This window comes from Pieris napi, chromosome 7 (genome assembly GCF_905475465.1).
Source record: "Pieris napi chromosome 7, ilPieNapi1.2, whole genome shotgun sequence".
In the NCBI taxonomy this organism is placed as follows: Eukaryota; Metazoa; Arthropoda; class Insecta; order Lepidoptera; family Pieridae; genus Pieris; species Pieris napi.
Genome location: NC_062240.1, coordinates 4596905 through 4614609, shown reverse-complemented (window position 1 = coordinate 4614609; position 17705 = coordinate 4596905). Strand labels below are relative to the sequence as shown.

At 34.5% G+C, this 17705-nt stretch overlaps 1 protein-coding gene across 4 annotated transcripts in view; it reads right to left on the bottom strand.

The window, feature by feature from the left end:
• Positions 1-5153: 5153 nt before the first annotated feature.
• Positions 5154-17705, bottom strand: part of LOC125051406 (diacylglycerol kinase eta) — a 105479-nt gene continuing 92927 nt past the window's right edge. For 3 of the 4 annotated variants that reach the window (XM_047651694.1, XM_047651696.1, XM_047651697.1), the window contains 12 exons: positions 17502-17686; positions 17004-17091; positions 16661-16768; positions 16273-16427; positions 14751-16178; positions 14207-14620; positions 13921-14095; positions 13314-13543; positions 12513-12633; positions 11730-11882; positions 9541-9660; positions 5154-8951 (listed from right to left, as the gene is read on the bottom strand). In XM_047651694.1, coding sequence (XP_047507650.1) covers positions 8673-8951; positions 9541-9660; positions 11730-11882; positions 12513-12633; positions 13314-13543; positions 13921-14095; positions 14207-14620; positions 14751-16178; positions 16273-16427; positions 16661-16768; positions 17004-17091; positions 17502-17686 — 3456 coding nt within the window. In that variant the 3' untranslated portion in view covers positions 5154-8672. The remainder of the gene's footprint in view (positions 8952-9540; positions 9661-11729; positions 11883-12512; positions 12634-13313; positions 13544-13920; positions 14096-14206; positions 14621-14750; positions 16179-16272; positions 16428-16660; positions 16769-17003; positions 17092-17501; positions 17687-17705) is intronic. The other variant, XM_047651695.1, reaches the window with a different exon arrangement.

Below are 17705 nucleotides of genomic sequence, written 5' to 3'. Positions count from 1 at the left end.
TCTTATCATGTATATATGTGCGTTTAATTTCATATATTGGTAAAGAAATCTATCCCAAAACATATAATTTTGATTCTAAACAATTATTTTCTAATCAATCCTTTGTATGTAATGTTCTTAAGAAAGCCAGTACTTAATTTTCTCATCAATTTACCTACGCCTAATTTTCTCAAGTTATTTTAGTGACGTATCTGTCAATGACATTAAAAAGGTTATTGTTTCCATTTCGTCAAGTTAGTAACAACAGTATTGGCCGTGTGTATAGTGACATTCTTAAGTTTTCTCTTTCTAAAGGTGATATCAGATGGTTCATTTTTTGTTCATTTTCACCTTACATTCGGTACATTTCACTCGAAATGAAATGTCTGAACAAAAAATGAAACACGAGTGCCGAATGAATTCATTAGTGAACCGATCCAACAGTGTTGGATATTGGCATCCGGTATCTTTCATTCCCACTCCGAATGAACGAGAAATGAACGGTCTGAACACTGAGAGAACGTTCATTCGGATTCGGCCATTTTATTTCGAGTCCTGTAGCCGACGGACATCACGTTGTCGACGAAATTATAACTTTTTTTTTCTGTGTGTTATTACATTGTTTTCATGCGGTAAAATGGTGTTCAAGTGGAACGATCAAAATACATTACTTTTTTTTTAAATAAATTTCTTCTTTCAATCCAAGGACAAGACAATCACAACGTGATGTCCGTCGGCTACAGGACTCTAAACAAAATGGCCAAATCCGAATGAACGTTCTCTCAGTGTTCAGACCGTTCATTTCTCATTCATTCGGAGTGGGAATGAAAGATACCGGATGCCAATATCCAACACTGTTGGATCGGTTCACTAATGAATCCATTCGGCACTCGTGTTTCATTTTTTGTTCAGACATTTCATTTCGAGTGAAATGTACCGAATGAAAGGTGAAAATGAACAAAAAATGAACCGTCTGATATCACCTTTAACGACTATTTCATTCCAACAGGGCCGCGCCTACCCCCGGCAGCGCCTGTGTGCGAAACCCATGAAGCGCCTCCTTTTTTTATAGGGGGCAAACGAGCCTGAGCGACGGACAAAAATGGCAGTCATCGCAGCCCATAGACATTTTCAGCGGGTGTGTTGCAGGCCTTTGAGGGAACTATTTATATTTTTCGGACTATTTTTTACGAATCTTCAAGTTTCAATATATTTTTTATTATTTTTTTTAAATTACCGAAAGCAAATTTTTTTTAGTTTAATATCCCTACTTAAATATTATTTTTTTAAATAGGTAAAACGTCCGCTTGCCAATTGCCGTGAAAAATAAAACGCGAATTAAATTGTTACATAGTTTATTTACGATGTTATATCTAACCGTTTTTAAGGTCAGATTTATGATATATCTTTGTAATAAATCCCATCTTTTAGTAGAGGACGAAAAATATTTATATAATTGCACAATATTAAAAAATCCAGTCGTGTATGAGATTGGCGTCGTTTACTATTAAATTTAAACTATGGCTAGCAAACGGTACACAAAAAGCGCGGAGATTTAGATCCCGCAATATTCTTACCGCGGATATTTGAGCCATTATCATAGCCTTGTCCCCTTAAGTTGTTTATGTACAAATTAATGTCATTTAGTTTTTCTATTATAAATGACCTTACTCCAGCGCCAGTTGTATCTATGATTGACAGAAAGCTAGGAAATGCTCTCTTATTTCCAACTTTCTAGTTTCCATGTTAAAGTTAACAAATATTATTATCATACTAATTTGCTCTTCGTGTGAAACGTCAGGAGTACAATCCAGTATTATTGAAAAATATTTATTAATTAGACATAAATTTAAAATAAAATGTTGAATTTGGTTACCGAGTATAAGAATTAGTTCATTTTGTATTCTATCAAGGTATGTCGGCATATTATTGAAATCATAAGACATAAACACACTCAATCACGGCGCAGCGGCCTTTCTTTTGATTCGCTAAGCTCTGAGTAATTAATGTAAACTAAAACCCAAAGCGTAAAATGAAACTTCAATTGTACGTAAGAATATTGTAGTATAAATAATTTCGGTGGCGGCGCCCTTATTGTCTTAGCGCCTGTGTGCATCGCACACTTCGCACACATGGGCGGCGCGGCCCTGCATTCCAAGTAGAAGGACGTTTTCTTATTACCCTTGCCTAAAATATCAATACCAATATCTTACCTTTCTTATTTAAATTTATTGAGCGCAAAAAAAAACTATATTGCTCTAGTACCTCTCGTATATTTGAATAACTTCCATTTTCTTGGCTCCAATAATCTCCAATAGTCTATCCCCCCGTTCCTCTTACCCCTGTTCCCTTCGCATAGATCCAACTTTTTGAAATGTTCTTTGACCGGCACTAATGTTCGATTGTAGAATTCTCTGCATATAGTCGTGCAAACCTCGCATACTAAATTTACATTTAAGAAACAACTAACATTGTACCAATGTGCCGTTTTTATTTTTACCTGTATATATTATATATTGGTTTAGTGTAGTTTAGAGTTTTTTTAAATTATTATATTAAATATCTAATATATAAAATTCTCGTGTCACAATGTTCGTTCCCATGCTCCTCCAAAACGGCTCGACAGTAAATCTGAGAATCGGACAACATCAATTTTTCATCCCCCTAAATGTTAAAAGGGGGGGGGGGGGGGTGCACCCCTAAATGTTTCTTTTTATTTTTTAGACAAAATTTTATTTTTTTATGATACAGCATACAAAAATACATACAACCCTTAATTCTCACCCCTATCTAAATGGTATAAAGGTCCATCTATTACTTATTTACATATTATTTTGTTTTACTACCCGCGTTAATGCCTAAGTAATGAATTCGTTTGACAAGCTTGGGCTGCCTCCAGGATAGGTGGTGATAAATCCGGGACTGATAGTCCTTTCTATAGTTTTAATATCATTGAGACCCCGTAATTGACAGGTATAATCATGAGAAATTAAAAACACAAATAAGTAACAGTATAATTTATTGAATTCCCAAATATAAATTAGAGAAAATACACGATAATCTGATTAAAAATTTATTATCAACAGAGTCCACACGCACGCAATAAAGAGAGTTATAACAATTTTAAAATAGGCATGCTGTTTATTGTTTTAGTGAAGTATAGTAAACATTTAACAAAGATATAAATTTACCGTGTTTATTTCTATTATTGATTTGTCTATGCACGATTCTAAGTGAATGATAAAACATTTACAATAACTTAAAACATTTCGCGTAAATTTCCGAACGTACGTGTTTTGACAGTTACAAATATTGTAATTTGTAAATGAAACTTGACATTTTAAACAGCATACCTAGAAATGTGATGACGATAAAGATATAAAATTTAATGAGTGAGATTACGATTTTTAAGAAAATATTCGAGTTGAAATTACTATGTAACTAAAGGCTATTAAAAGCGATGATAATTAATACAATTAACAACGTACAACACTACAGATCAAACAATGCAATTTTTGAATGTTAACAAGAACCCTGTGAATATAAAATATATATGTAACATTTTCGTAAGAAATCGAACCAGGAGCATATTTTTTTAAAAAGGTTAACGTATTTGTAATATGGTAGTTTTGTTATTAATCAAAGAGATACTTTTTATTTCAATTACGAAGGTATTCACAGGGTTTTTATTACTGATAATCAAGTATTAAATACTAAAATATAATGCAACATTGAGCAAAATTGTTTTCTTGAAATAAATAAGGGTTAAAATAACGCATAAAGTTATAATCATCATATTTATGTAACAAACCAAAGATACACAACAGCTTAGCACCGAAATAAATATACAGTTTCAGTCTTCGTCATTCGAAATCAATAGTAAAAAAGTTCACACAAATTTGTAACGTTGAAAATACGGAATTACAAATTTACAATATATTGCTTTTATAATAAACATATTAATCATTAAACAATTGTTTTGCAACCATAGGTTAGGGTTGTAAAATAAATAGAAAATGATATATCATATCAGTAGTTTGGAACAAAACTTTTAAGTTACTTCAGAAACTATCATTAACATCGATAACCCTAAAAAAGGAACATCATATGACTAGTTTTGGAAGATAAATTATTCATACGAAACAAATTAATTTGCTCTTGAGTTCTTACAATTTTAAAAATGGATTTATTTAAACGTATCGCACGTTAACATATATTTAAATATACAATAAAACAATATATTGAATATACTGGTTAATTACAACTTATTTATAACACATTAAATTATTGCTACAAATTGTAAAATAATGAGACACGGTTTAAATAGGAACAAAGTCAAAATAAATATTTCCTATCTTGATATGCTTTCTAAATAGTAAATACCAGTTTGAGAGAAATCTATCATGGAACCATAGAGAATGGCTTTTAAACTATATCCACAATAGCAAAAGATGAATTTATAGAGCAATGTAAATGATAAAAATACAGTGGAGCGTCGATTATCCGAACTAATTGGGGGACGTGGGTGTTCGGAAAACCGGTATTTTCGGATAATCGAACTATTTTGAAATACATATATATACTATAATCGAAGTACACATGTATTGATTCAGCCATATATATTTACGTACAGGTCTGATTGTATGGTATGATTGTCTTTACTAGTTATAATTAACGCTTAAAAAAATCTGCATCATCTAAATTCGTGTTTGAGGCAAGTTTCATCGTTTTACGACTCGTGGATCCGTCAGAAGAATCGAGCTGGGATATAAAGTTATTTATGCTCTTCTTTTGTTTTTTTATATCCGTAATGGTAGACTTACCAACTTGGTATTCATTGGATAACTTGGTTGCAGATTCGCCTTCCTCTAACCGTTTATTAATCTCGTATTTATCTTTAATAGTAAGGACAACACGTTTACGTTTAGGCATTTAAAAAAAAGAGTTAACTTTCACGCGGCAAAATTTAGTTTATCGACTAGCGGTTACTTGGAAGTTACATATGAGTACAATAACAAATGAACGAGGCGACAAGTGCGGGAAAACAGAAGCGCGGAAGGCGTGAGCAGTGGGCCCGCGAGGTGGGGAAAACGTTGACCCGCGCGTTATTGCTGTTCGGATAATCGGTCGTTCGGTTGAGCGACGTTCGGATAATCGACGCTCTACTGTATACATGAATACATTGATTTACGTTCATTCATATCACAACAGTCATTTATGTACAAGAATTATAAAAAAATTGACTTATCTAAAACGAAACTTGAAGATACATTACGAGTTACGACATTATTATCGAATATTCGAAGACTTTAAGTCTGTTTTAGCATTTCAATAGATAGTTTTAAGTGATCTAAGGCAATGCCGCGATGGGCGGCGAAATGTTTATATAAATAGTTATAGCCGCACTAAGAGTCGTTAATTAAAAGTTAACGGTTACTTATACAATCGATTGTTAAGTTTTAATTCACCGTAATCATTTAATGGACGACTTTTAGTACAGCTGAGACACACACTCATTCATCTCTAAAGTAGAAATAACTCCTCAAAGGTAAATTTATAAAAACACCTATAAGGCAGATTCCTTTAGGGTGCGATCGCGATGGAGTTTCCCTAGATTAATGTGTCTATCTAGAAAACTAAAAAAGTTAAATTTACCATTAGGCAAAAAGGAAAACGTCCAGCGCGACCACGTTAGAACTACAGATTAAAAACGAGAGATCACATTTTATGTTAAACGATATTTCACATTAGTTTGTCCCTCGGGACAAATGTAATGAGATTGCTTGTATCATTTAGAATCAAGATTAAGACACCTACAGTAAACTATCTACGGACCAATAAAATTGAATACACTATTGCGCCTAGTGTACTAACCCTAATTATACGTAAATTTAACTATATTCTATTGGATTGTTCATTATAAGTCAAATGAAAACTATAATATCTGTGTCAAAGTGTTTAAATTGCATTTATGTCTATGTTAAAGCGAAGCTACTCAATGTGGAACTACTGGAGTTTTAAAATAGACTAATTATTCTGTATAATTGAAGAAAATACGTAGTTAGCTTTCTATGAATACAAGTTTCGACTGAAAACTCTCGCGTATATCAAAAACCATGAAATATTATATGGAAACTTTAATTTTGCAAATTACTTGCATGTAATGGTAGATCCGATAAAATTTTTACATTGTCTACTTTTTTACCACAGACAAAAATACGACTATAAACGCGATAGTTTTCGTCAAGTCGATTAATCTTGTACAAAACTATGATGCACAAAAGTCTATACGAATAACCGGTTTTTAATGTCACCAATATGTCTGGCAATACTTAAAATACTTTATAAATATCTATTTTTAGTTTAATATAATAAGCGGGGATACAACAATGGAACTTTAATATTTGGAACATATTAATTTAACATTCATTAGAATACAAAGTGAAAGATAAGTTTCGCCATATCACGTGGCGTTGGATTCGAACCTTATTCGTAAAAACTAAATCATCCTTATAACACTGTTTTACCTTAAATATTCTAACCTTATTCATAAAAAAACAAATGAGTCTCAAAAGTCTCTTTGAGCCAGAGTACTCTTTCGTCTCTTTCTGTCAAATTGTGCTTAGGTTGTGATGAAAAGAGACAATAAATACTTCAGATAAAATTTCAAAGCAAATGGACGTATTATTTTTTTTATGAAAAAGGGGTTTAGTATTTTTCTTTTAAATTGTAGTAACGCTGCCATGATTAGAGATCGAAGAGTTAGCTATGATACGTAGTACATACAATAATATATACATCGATAGAAATAATGTGTAAACCCGAAAAGTCACCGTTCGAATCTAAATATATGCGTTCGATCTGTCAGAAACTAACTTTATCTGTAGACGTAGACTAATAATTAAGTACTAGTAAGTTTGAGTTCAAAAAAATAGTTTTAAAAGAATGATTTAGCTTTTATGAAGAGTACGAAATTTATATGACAAATATGTGTAGACATATAGCAAATATATGAAAATCGGTAAGATTTTACTACTAAATTCGCCTGTCTGTTCCCTCTTATTAAGAAAAATTCAATATCTGACAGATTTTTACATTTCAAATCGTATAACAATGTACAAGATTACGAATAAAACTTACAAACTATAAGAATGTTTGCAAAGAAATTATTTGCAATGAAAATTCGGGAGCCTGTTCATTTCGTTGGATTTACGAAAAAGAGGTATACTTTCGATGTTTCTAAAGAATATAAGGCAATGTAACGAGAGAAAGCATAGTTTTGGCACTAACAAATAGGTATGCTAAGCATATAAGATGCCAAATTAAATTAAACAATACAGTATAATAGTAACAAATGGTGGATATAGATATTCAAAATTAGTAAAAATAGATTTATGTTTCAATTACTATTACTCCACTAAGGGTTTTATTAATAATCGTACTAAAAGACACATTCTTTAACTAATTGCGGCTTATAGTACGTTTATTAACAACACACGGTTATGCAACTCAAGGTTGACAGGCTATTACAATAGTTGGTAGATGAATTCGGTTTAGGGTTAATAGACTTATTTTTAATATGGCAATTTTATTATATTCAAGTAGTATAATGTATCCTATGACGTTAACTTTGGCTAAGAAATTCTTTAGGCTTCAAAATATAAGTTTAACAAAAAGATGTCGTTTGAATTCGCAAAACTCGATGCGTTGTTGTATATCATCTGTTTCCGGGTTCTGGACAAAGTGTATAATTTTAGACCAATGTCATTAACTCACGCGAACACGTGTATACGGGCGTCAGTGGGTCACGCTTTTCGCAACATATCTTTGTCTACGAGTGGCATCAATCTTTAATATAGAATTTTCATATCCAATATACAAGAGATTTAATAATTCGTAATTGGGTTTCGTTGTAATATCATAATTATAATAATCGAAGCTAGAGTCAATCCAACTATCGAAGATCAGTATTATCCCTACTACGACGAATGAAATTATCTCGTAGGTTCCTTAATTTTAAAGTTTTGTTATTGTTAAACTTAAATTTTGAAGTATTATATTAGAAAGTGTGCTTGATTATATCAGTATGTGTTCCGTGACTAATGAGATATACTTAATAATCGGTTAGGTCAAACCTATTTTTATATTTCTTTGATTAAATTTGCTATTAAAATGGAGGTACGTAGAAACAATCACTAGGCTATATACTATACTTTGGTCATACATACATCTAAGGGGGAAACGCGATTGGGATCCACACTAAGACCTTAACCTAAAAATAATTCCTTGAGCTTTTATTAATTTAAGAGTAAATTCACAACGTTTTAGGATCGAAGAATAAAAATGACGTTTCAAAAAGATATAAATAGATCGCGGAAAAGGAGATTGGTAATCACTATTGATAATGACGTCTTAAACTTCTACCGTTTGCAACCATATTCCAATAAGTGATATACAAGTCTGGCTTAGGACCAAGTAAAATGTTTAAGGTCCTTTTCGATAGAAAATACATTTTTCAGAATTACAACGACATAATTAAGCACGTTTTAATTCAGTAAATTGTACTTTCCTACATTTGCATTATTTGCTTATACATTTTTGCAACTTACAAATACATACTGGCCGTCATTATCTGTGAATACCTACTTGTAATATTTTACTTGTGGTCGTTCCTGAGAACGACCACGTCGACGTCACTGTAGTTCTTTGACAGCTTGAAGGATCCTCTTGACGTGTCCTACTTTCGTCACTCCCAGATCGCGTAGGTCACGGCGGGCCAGGGACAAGAGTTCCCGCCCGGTGATGTCATGTTTCGCGAAAGCTTCAGAGTATTCGCTTAGCTCTATGGTCTCTAGCCAGGCTTGGACTTCTTTGATGCCCCACGACCTGACTTGGGCAGTCTGCGCTGGCGCTGTGCCACCTTCGGACACGCTTCGGCGACTTCTCAGCCAGCGGCTGCTTTTCTTCGGGGCCTAGGTGATGAAAGTGAGGTTATGGCAGGGCAGAAGGTTGGGTAACGCAAAGAAGTAGAAAAATGAGGAAATGAAAGTTTAGATAGTCGTTATTATAAAGTTATTTTGAAATGTACTAGAAGATAAAATATGTTCTATAATAAGCCATGGTATGGCGTTAAATGAAACAAAAACTGATTTGCAATATAGAAAGTTTTGATAATATAAATCTATACGTGTCATAAAAGAAATGACGGGGTATTTATACAAAGTGTATACCTTCTAAGGATAGCTTTCGCGTGGATCGTGAGATTTCTGGTGACTGGAGTGGGTAGGTGTATGTATTCGGGAAATATAATTCTAATTAATTGTCAGTGTAGCTATATAACATCATTTAATTGTGTTCATGGATGTATAACATATCAACTATCAATTTATTCTTATATATCTAGTCCGATATTTAAAATTATTCCGGACATTTACTTTATAGTTGGCAATACTTATCATAAATGTAGGTAAAATATATAGGCACAAAATGTGTCATATCATTCTTGGTTTGTTAAAATGTTGAATATATTTGTGATGCTATTATTAAATGAGACGAGTATACCTCTTCAGCGTTGATATAGACGAATCCGTCTTTGATGACGCACCGTGCAAGTTGCGCGCGCAAACCACAAGCCGCACTGCCTACCGCCCCACTATCCAGCAGCTCATGGCAGCTTTCAATCTGGAATTATTTAAATACCTTGCCTCATTCTTAATACAATTCAAAAGTAATTAATACCGAACACATTTAAATTAAACGTTTTTATCTGATGTAAACGTCAATGAATAACTTTTACATTTTTATCGTTTCCGAGTTTATTTCAGCAATCGTGGTAAGGGAGGAACTGCGACATCAAGTTCATGTCAAGTGATTAATAATGTCAGTATAATAAATCTAATATATAAAATTCTCGTGTCAGAATGTTCGTTCCCATATTATACGAAACGGCTCGACCGATTCTTATGATTTTTTTATGCATATTCAGTAAGTCTGAGAATCGGCTACTATCTATCTTTCAAACCCCTAAGTGATTAGGAGTGTCCAACCCAAAAAAAAATTATTTGTTGGTATTTTTTTAAATAATGTGGCATTAAAAAATACAAACAACCCTAAATGTTCACCCTTCTACGATCAACCCCTATTTTTTAGTATAGTAGATAATTATTTTTACGTTCGTTACGTTCCTAGATGACAAAAAAAATGTATAAAAAACAAATTTAATTGAAGTTTTTGACCATATTGATTAATCTTCGGGCTTAGGTTTAAAGAATTTTGTAATTTTTTCTTGCTTGGCAGATTTTGTAAGCTCATTCAATTCATACTTATATGTGGCATTAGCAATTTGCCTCTTAAAAATAAGACTTCGTTCCATAGACGGATCAATCTAATATATAAAATTCTCGTGTCACAGTTTTCGTTGCCATACTCCTCCGAAACGGCTAGACCGATTTTGATGAATTTTTTTGTGCTTATCCGGTATCTATGAGAATCGGCCAACATCTATTTTTCATCCCCCTAAATGTTAGGGGTAGTCCACCCCTAAATTTTTTTATTTATTTTTTTGTCAAAATTTTTAATTTCTATTTTTTTATGATACAGCATTAAAAAATACATACAACCCCTAAATTTCATACATGGCAAAACGACGTTTGCCCGGTCAGCTAGTTTTCATAAAGAAATCACAAAGCTCATTTGCCATTCTTAAGTCTTCACTAAGATTTTTCAAATTAAATGTCACTTTTACAGTGAAGTTCCAGTGTTGAAGCCACTTCTTCAACGGGCTGTGAATTTAACAATTCCTCCAAGTCGGTTTCAGTCAAATTTACATCTTGCGATTCAAGCAATTCCTGAATGTCACATTCCCAATTTCGGCTATATTTGCAGTCAAAGTTTGAATTTACACATTTTTCGTCATTTTCCGCAGTCAGAGCAGGCCACAGCTTTTTCCAGTATGACTTCAATGTGTGTGGTTTCAGTTTTTCCAATGAATCTTTTATGTTTACGATGCATTTTGCTATATCAAATTTCTTCCAGCATTGCATAACTTTCATATCAGGATTATTATGTATATACTAATTAGATCCGCGAATAAAGAAATCTTCAGCCGCGTATTTAGGAATTGGGTTGCCTTTTTTAGTCCGCGAAAAAATAAAGAAAGCGCGTATAAGGAGCTTTTACTTAGATGATTTTATATTCTTCTCATCTTCGTGTTCGTAGCTATCGGCAACAGTCCAATGACGCCAAGAGAGGTTGTTGTAGGTGCACCGACAGACCGCCGCTCCAGGCGCCATTGTTCAAGGCCTTTACTCCAACCACACCAATACAGTACAATGCACCATCTTTATCTTACTATTTTACAAAAAAAATTGTACGCCATCATTTTTAGTCACACCTTTAGTTCACATGAACATCAAACCCGAAGCTACAAAATTTAGAGCGGCCTTATTATAGAACATAAACTTAAGATCGAATCGAATTTGTTAACATATATTCTTTTTACTTACATAGTAGGTATATTTACCTATATAATTATTTAAGCGATAAAAACGCGATACGACAATTTAAATTTAAAATTCCATTTTGTGTCTGTCAAATTCTAGAATAGATTATTGTTGATAACTTTTGAATCACATTAATTTTAATGTATTTTGTATTATAACAAAATGCGGACTTCATAAAGAAGTATAAAAATGATAAATATCAGTTTGAAATTCACTATATTTGTAATTCTAAAAGTATATTCAGCTTACCAGAGCCGCAAGCAATCTTCTTAGCTGTGGAGCGGGAAGTAATCTGCCATCCGCATCCTGTAAGGCGTCAGCTTGTGCTGCCACACGTCTGGCTGTTGACAGAGCACTTGATATCCTGCCAGACCCACTTTCACTGATACATGCTAACTTCACCTGAAAAATGAGTTCATTCATTTTAAGATGATATATATTGCAATAGGAATTGGAGGACTCTTTTAAGTAAAAGATACAGGTAGCAGGCTAAGAGTGAGAAGTGACATTGTATGTAGTATGATTTGTATAAGAGATTCACAAATAAAAATAATTTCCTTTACTTTTATAATTTATGAATCGGTGTACGGGTATATGTGTTTTTCTTCGTGTCTATGTTTCCTATAAGTGTTTGGCATATTAAGTCTAGTATTTTATTTTTCTTTATAGTATAAAATAGAAAATAATTAAAAATCAAACTTATTATGTCATATTACTTTGGGCACATGATAATGAATACTTTATAAAAATAATAATGTACTATTGAAATTAAATTATGGGCAATTTTTTACAATTTTGAGAACACAGATTACAGAAGTTTCCGTTAATTAATTTTTTGGCAATAGTTCTTAAGCAGCAGCTAGATAGAATGGTGTTGCAAGAACTATATGTTGTTTCATATATACTAAAAGGAGAAGTACGAATACATCTAAATTCTGCCCACTAATTTCAATTTGTATGGCTTAGGTTACTAACTGACTAAAGGCAAAAAATTATTTCAGATTCATCATCATCTATATACACATCACATACATGCTTAACGATAGTGTTGATATCATCTAGTAGGCTTAGCAGATGAGCGGCTTCCGATGGTGGCAAAGCACGTACTGATCCACCAACTTGGGACTTCTGTTGTTGCTTTTCGTCCCATGCTCTAAAATAGATACGGAAGAAATATTTTCCATTTATAAATTATGTCACATGACCATTTAAAATAAATTCATTCAGAATGTAAAATGTACAAGGAATAAGTTTTTTTCCATGTATATGAAACAATAAATACAATTTCAATTTCAGTTAGGGGCGATAACGGGCTACGAGCGACAATTTTCATATTCGTTTGGCCCTTAAAACATTTTTTTAAACGAGTATTTTATGACGTTAGCAACGTATACTATCGCAAGTAAGCAAGAGTCGATTTTTTTTACACTAGATCACGCTGGACTAAAGAGGTTTTTGTTTTTTTTTTAATGGCTCTGGCACGATTTGTGCATTAGCCAGCGTCAAGTATAGGATTTTTAAAATTCGTGCTTGTCTTTAAAAATTCGACCGTGTCCTACATGTGCGGTTTTAGGCACTCGCCCGACCGAGTGCACAACCCTCCCAAAGGCCGAGAACAAATTTAAATTAAATTAAAACTTGCCCTCGAACCGGGAATCGAACCCAGTACCCCTCACCTAGCTGCCACTTTATAAGACCGCTAGGCTATGAGGCCCCCTAAAGAGGTTTAATGTGTTTTTTCACACTTTTCTACCCACAAAACTATTACGTTACGCGCCGATTTCTACATTATTGAAGGATTTTGCTAAGAGTTGATACGTGTATAAAATTTACCTTAAACTAGTCTCCAGGGCCCTAGAACGGCATAACATCTGAGCTCTATTCTTGTGTATGATCCTTACACATCCCGGTGGCTGGAGCCAAGCTTCTCCATCCACCTGCACGGGAACACATTCATCTCCCAAGATATTAATTTGGACTGCCCGGCACTGGGCTATACGATGCTTCTGCAGGTTTATGAGACGAGATGCTGCCATTTGCGCTGAACCAAATACCGCGACTACCTAAGGTAAAGTAAATACAATATATTATCTAAGGAAATCTATAAATTAGAATTAAGTTTTTGAATGCCGTTTGTCAATAATTTTTATGTACTTATTATTAAGTTTTTTGTTTTGTTGGTGTTTTATTTAGTTATATAGATACGTATTACATTATTAAAGAATAATACTTTTGTGGACTCTGGTCAGGTTATCATTGCTGGGAAAGAGAAGGAAATAATCGAAGGAAATTACGTAAAGTATAAAATGTTATAGGTTATAGGATGACTTATTTAACTTGATAATGTTATATCGCGTTTTATCAACTTTATAACTAAGCCTGCTTATAACAAAAAAAAGAATTTGTTAGAAATAATTAAAAGTAATTAATAATATCATACTTCCAGAACTCTGTCATCAAAAGATGGCGCCAAAAATAGGTCATCCCCGCGTGTACCACCCCAAAAGTTGGTTCCACCCATGAACGATGGTATATTTAGGACAACGATGCCCTGAAGTTCTGGTAATGGAATTCTCTGACCATCGCATTCAAGTTGGACTCGTTGGCCTAAATGTCTATAAAAATATAAAGAAATATTTGATTATTGGCATTCTATCTTTGCTTTAAATTAACAAGCAAGTGCTCTGTTTGGCTCAAACATTTCACTTTCTGGCGTCATAACTTACCTATATGTCCTGTTGACCCATTCTTTAGATCCCAGAACACCATACCACATATAATTTCTGGCTCTCGACCGGCACTTCTCTGGGTGTTCTTCTCTTTTATTATGAAAATCCAGAGTAATTTTTGCATCAATCCCAATCCCAAAGTAATTATTCATCACAGCCTTTTCGTAGAATCCTTCCAGAAGTGTTTCGTCCGGGTCCATTAACGGGCTTACAGCTGCACAAAGAGCATCAGCATTTGCAAGGAGACATTGGCTTATAAACCCTTGAGTGACGTGGGGCCAAGCGGGCAGTTGAACTAAGGGATTGATTATTGGCAGTTTCTTAGCTTTGTCACTAGCTTCCGACTTTGTTTGACAAACTCCAAATGAACCGCCTTCCCCCCAAATCGACGACACGGATGTTGATAGTCTGCTTCACAAAAAACAAAAGAATAAAGATTTTTAATAGACACGGTGAATATAATAGGTATATAAATCTTGGAAGTTTTCTTATTCAAATGTTACTTTTATTATTTGTATGTAAAAAAACTACGAAAACTTACTTGTCAGGCTCGCCAGGCTTGAAAAGACTTCCGCATGATATTCGTCTCGTAGCCGCCGGTGAACAGCTTAAAAACTGTCCATACTCCGAGTCAGAGCCAAGAAGTCGTGGATTATCTGATTGACGACGTTCTCTAGCAGTAGACATACTTGGCTCTGGCGAGTGTACACTCAACGTGTCTGTGCCGTGATCGAAAATGTCACTCAATACTGAAGCCATTCTACTTGAGCTCTTTATACTTTTCTTATCATCACTATGCGAAGGCGATGGAGGTTCTACTACAACACTGACTTGGGGAAACATTGGCGTTTGCTCGTGTTCTACTAACCTTTTCTCTTCCAAGCCGAGTAACGTTTGGGGTTTTGGCGAACCTTCACGAGATGTCTCTTCGGTTTTAAGCACCTCCTCTGTTGTTGATCTGGGAAGCAAATGTTTCACACCGCCGTCTTCAACACGTTTTTTTACACTTTTACGCATGTGTTTTCTAAATGATTTCCTCGCTATATCGCTTCCTTCTTCAAACTGTGCTAAGCTACAGTATTTGACTTGTTCTTCAGCTTTAGTCGCATTTTCCAGGTAAAATACCCTATTTTCAAAACCAAATTTTTCTACGTCGGCATCTATAGGTTTCTTTATTTTCGATATGTACCTGTTTTTTGGTTCTTGTGTTTTCTCTATACTGGGATTACGACTATCAAAGGGAATGTCTGATACTGTATCAGAAGTAAATAATGTCGTGTCGTCTGTGTATGTTTCGTTGTCTCCGTTTTTGCCCATCATGGCTAGAAGAACATCTTGCCCCAGCATCGAGCTAATATCATCCATAATAGATTCTCCATGTATAGTTTCCGAGTTCATGTATGTTGTTTCTGATATTTCAGGGGAATCAATGTGTCCCATTCCACCTCCTTCCTCTAGTTCTTCAGGTTTTGTATCAATAATTTCCGAGATTAAGCTAAAATCATCGCTAATGTTGGACCCTTCTGAGCTCGTCGCATCAATCTCTAAGTCTACGCTAGAAAGTTTTCTCTCTGGGGTGCAGTCGCCGCTAGCTGACGCCGCTCTTTCGCACAAATCGTGAAAATGGACTTCATCCGTATACGGTTTGTCGATGTCTATTATAGTCAATTGGTCCGATTCATAAGTTTCTCCCTGTATTAACGATCTCTTATCACTATCATCTGACACGACTAGGTTAGGTATAGTTAAACTACTGCTATTGTAAGTGGCACTCGCTTGTTCCCCGTCAGGTCTAAGAAGATTCCTGCAGGAGCTAGTATCACAGGAGGATAAATTTGAAAGCGAAAGGCGGTCTTGGGGTGAAGCGGAACTGGCTTTACTCCGGTCTCGTTTCTCTACCTCCAAATTAGCTTGTTCTGTTGGGTTAGTACTAATTAACTTAGCTATGTCTTCGTCTACATCTGGAATGCTGAAATTAAAAAACACATTATTTATCCATAATCACTTTTTTAAAAGATGTGGTAACATTTCAAATTTAAGGCTGCTATTAAATATGACTTTACTTTTCAGGTTGCATAGAAGCGGCAGAGATAGCACTTGCAGCAGATGACCGCCGGCTATCAGCAAAAGCTTTGGGCACCGGAAGTGCTGACATTTCATTTTCGGCCGTGTTAGCTGGCTCTACCTCTTTAGCGTTATGTTCCCCCGTGTTTGCTTCCTACAATACAACGATTGGTTTAACTTTAAGGTACAATTTTTTTAATACATTTTAAGAGCAATATTAGGGACTCGCAAACGTTATGAAAATTTACTGTCAATAGGTAAGAAGATCTAATATACCTTTTTTATTTATTTTTCATTTACTTTTTTGCTATACATCTCCCTTATATATACTACCTATAACACAAAATACGCAAATAATATATATTAATGTTATTACAGTTATCTTACCGGTGGGTAAAGCAACGTGAGTGTTCGCACAAGTGATCGCAGAGCCCGCCTTACGCTGTCCGCGCGTCCTGCCAGTGCGCACCCTCGCGCCGCCCAATTCAGTTGCTCCTATATATGGTTAGGCGAGATGAAGGATTTAGCCAAACAAGTTATTGCATGGGCCGATAATGAATCACACAATTAAAATGAGGTCAATTAGTGACTTTTCTCAGACACATTTTTAAACAAAGTATGAATAGATTTGCAATTTGGTCCTTCGAGCCGGAGTGATGATCAATTCATTGTACATGCATTTGTTACGCGAATATTAAAAAACTTAGTAATATAGGAAATAATATTTTACCTTTTCAGTCTTTTCAATACTGCCCTTTTCGGCAACGAGTTGAGTTTCGGGCTCACTATCACTTGTTGATTCTAATGCCTCCCAAGACCTGTAATTTCAGATTATTAAGATTAGGTTTCCAATAATACCTATATAGACAATATACCCAATCATAGTAACATTATCTATTTATCAATGAATACACAACAATTGTATGTCATAATAAAGAATAATATTATTGAGATTAAAGAAAAATGCGGTAAGTGAGCATTTGTTGTTAAATACTGAGGAAAGTTTTTTATCAACGTAGTTTTTATTCGTTCATAAGTGAACGTTTACTTCTGACCTTCAAAAAATGTATAATATTAATTCATGACCAGTTCACAAATAGCGTAGCGTAGATTGAAATAAACTGGCAAGAAAATCTCGTCCCCACTTTCACTCCATCGATATTTTTTTAGATATATAGATAATTAGATAGATGTCTCTAAATTTCAAGTACTTTGTACGTTTACTTACTCGCATTTAGCGTGATCGTGCGCTATGTGTGCCCGCGCATGTAGCAGCAAAGACAGCGCGCGTCGCAAGCGATGTGCAGCCCGTGCCGCTCCGCCGCCGGCCCGTTCGCCCACGTTCGCTAAACGCACGCACCCTTCGCGCAATGCTGCACGGGCTTCGCTATTTATTTCACCTGCCTCACCCGCCTGAAAATATTTAAACGCA